The following is a 2654-nucleotide window of genomic DNA, read 5'->3' as shown; positions in this document are numbered from 1 at the left end:
TTTATCAACTATTGTAAAGACTTCTTATAGAATTAATAAAAACCTATACACGTCCTGTTGCCTTTTATTTTAAAAAAAAAATATAAGAAAAAAAAACCATCAATTCTATCATTCATGCAAATTACAAGTGATTAGACAAGTATTTTCAAATGTGTTAATTTTAATGTTTACCTTTAGTAAGATGTGGACATCTATCAAGATGCACAAGTTAAACATATAACTTAAGGAAAATAAATGTGTTGAATGTAAGAAATATAACTTAACATAGTCAAATAAAGTTCACAAAATCTATAGAAACATTTGTCTCATTGCATTCAACATTTATAGTTACTTTTTAAAATAAATCATGATGTAATTAAGAAATCCTTTCAATAGTCATTATTCATTCTCATACATAATGAGGATGACAAAATAGATTTGGATAGCAATAGTGTTTAAATAAGAATATCTTTAAATATTAACATATTTATTAAATCAAATCAAAATTATATTTGTTCAACTCAAAATAAAAAGAAGATAGAAGAGGACTGATTTAGAAAATATGAAAATTGAAATTGAATTACATAATAAGGATTAAAAAGAAAGTATATGAACAAAAAAAGTTTGCAACCCAAGCTCAACCTTGATGATAAATAAGAACAAGAAGGTCCAACCTCAAACTGTCAACCTCCATGCCCGTGAACCATCAACACCGCATGCAGTCAACGTGGGGTCATGATTTGACTGAACTTGAAAGCTTCCTTCACCAGATTAGCCACGTCACTGGTCACCATGGAGTCCATGTTTTCAGCGATTCCATCGTTCCATTTCGACCACCGACTGGTGAGGGCGCACTCCCTTCTCTTCCGTTCCGTTTCGCCCTCCATTTCACTCACATTTGCGATACGGAATTTATAGTCTTCCGTTACGTACGTCTCCGCCTCTTTATACCGTATATTCGTTACTTCATACCGACCTCCGGTATTGAAAACAAGCCGCGGGTCAGCGGTTCGATTCTCCCAGGCGTCATCAATCCATTTAACCATATCTTCCTGTTTCTCCATCTCTCTGCCGTGCGACATCACTCCCAGCCTGAAATCACTTGCATCTTTTCCCCCTCTGCTAAAGCTGATGAATCCGTGTCTCGTCGGATCCCTCCGAACCCTACTGATCTCCGCCTTCACAGGAGTCACAGAAAGAGCCACAAATGGATTTGACTCACATGGCGAATAAAATTTCTTGACATACTTTTCTCGCTGCACAGCATCCATCAAGCAATCTGAGGCTTTCTTCGCCGATTGCTTCGCCTTTTCGGCGGCGGCCAGATCGCCTGCATGAAACTCGATCTTCAACAGACATTTGCGATAGGCTTTCTGAACATCTTCACGAGATGCTTCGGAATCCACATCGAGTACCTGCACACAACAGACAATTTTAAAACAAAATCTTAACATTACTGAAGGAAAAAATCTTCATTTTAAACCTTTGTGAGCACCTGGAAATAGTTATTCGAACTAAGGATTCGTTGCACTTCGGCGTTGTGCACGATCCCTTGCTCTCCGATGCAACGCACTGAGATATTAAGCCGCCGGAGCTTCTCGCCTCTATCTGCAACATGAATACTGATTTTCGTCCGGGAGGAAACCTTCACATAGCTGAGCCTTTCCAGGTGAAGCTTTGCATTCTTTACTGCGCCTTCCGAACAAGCGCTGGAGAATCCGCGTTTGAAGAGATTTCTTGTGTAAAGTTGCTGAAAATAGGAAAGCGAAACGAAACCCTCGTCCAACAATTCTTGGCAGCCGCGGCCGTGGAAGAGATCTTTGCCGAATCTGATGATCATTTTGACGTTTCGCATCATGTCCTGGTCCTCAAAGCACGGTAACAGATCTGATTTGTAAGCTGAAACGTCCCAATGCGGAATAAAATCTGTGCAAACTGCCATTTTGGTGGAAAGCGCAGCCGCCAGATTATCATCAGAAGAAGACGAAACTGATGTCGTCTCTTCCCCACTCTTGAAACAAAAATACTGTCTATCATTCTCAGGGGTGCATGAGATCTCACCTGTATAATTTTCCAAGGAGACTCTATCAACGGCAAGCAGGGGATTCTCAACAGATTTACAAAAGCAAGTGCGGTAAAATTGAGGGGAGTATCCCTTGCATTTGCTAGGAACAGCACGGCTTATGAGACGCCTAACGGAAGTAACGATTCCAAGCACAGCTTCTCTGGAATCACCACGAATCTGAAATTTTCCAGAGGGCAGAAGCCTAGCTAAAGAAATACCTGCGGATTGTTGAAAATTTTGGATCATTCGCCCGTTTCTCCCAATGACCAGAGCCCTTGCTTCTTCTGGAACATCAATTTCCATTTGAAAAAAATGTACAGAGCTCATCTTGCAGCCTTTTAACAGAGTTTTCACAATGACTGAATGGCGTTGTAATTGAATTCTCTATTTTTCACAACGGCGGAATGGTGTCCAGTGGGAGGATTTCTGTTCTTAAATATAGCCTCAAATTCTTCAGTGGTGCGCCTTCTCGGATTAGTATTGACGGCTGTTTACACGTTCTTACAAACTTTCTGCACAAATACGGCTCGAATATTTCGGCAGGGCGCTTATTTCGCAAAAGCAAAAGAATTCGGCACTCAAATAGTCGAATATTTGTACCGGCAAACGC

At 40.5% G+C, this 2654-nt stretch overlaps 1 protein-coding gene across 1 annotated transcript; it reads right to left on the bottom strand.

Moving 5' to 3' along the window:
* Positions 1-531: 531 nt before the first annotated feature.
* Positions 532-2453, bottom strand: LOC149531788 (uncharacterized). Its single transcript, XM_089810078.1, has 2 exons — positions 1475-2453; positions 532-1394 (listed from the first exon to the last, which is right to left on the bottom strand). Exons 1-2 carry the CDS (start codon positions 2369-2371, stop codon positions 702-704), a joined length of 1590 nt encoding a protein of 529 aa, XP_089666204.1. The 5' UTR covers positions 2372-2453; the 3' UTR covers positions 532-701.
* Positions 2454-2654: the final 201 nt, after the last annotated feature.

This window comes from Cupressus sempervirens, chromosome 11 (assembly GCF_028749045.1).
Source record: "Cupressus sempervirens isolate cs-2001-9-10 chromosome 11, ASM2874904v1, whole genome shotgun sequence".
NCBI lineage: Eukaryota > Viridiplantae > Streptophyta > Pinopsida > Cupressales > Cupressaceae > Cupressus > Cupressus sempervirens.
This window is presented reverse-complemented; position numbering and strand designations above follow the sequence as displayed.

Bases quoted from the DNA above. Each gene is read 5' to 3' on its own strand.
- LOC149531788 (XM_089810078.1), bottom strand. From the start codon at position 2,371: ATGAGCTCTGTACATTTTTTTCAAATGGAAATTGATGTTCCAGAAGAA. The intron at 1,395-1,474 runs GTGCTCACAAAG...TGTTGTGTGCAG, and splicing joins GTTCGAATAACTATTTCCAG to GTACTCGATGTGGATTCCGA.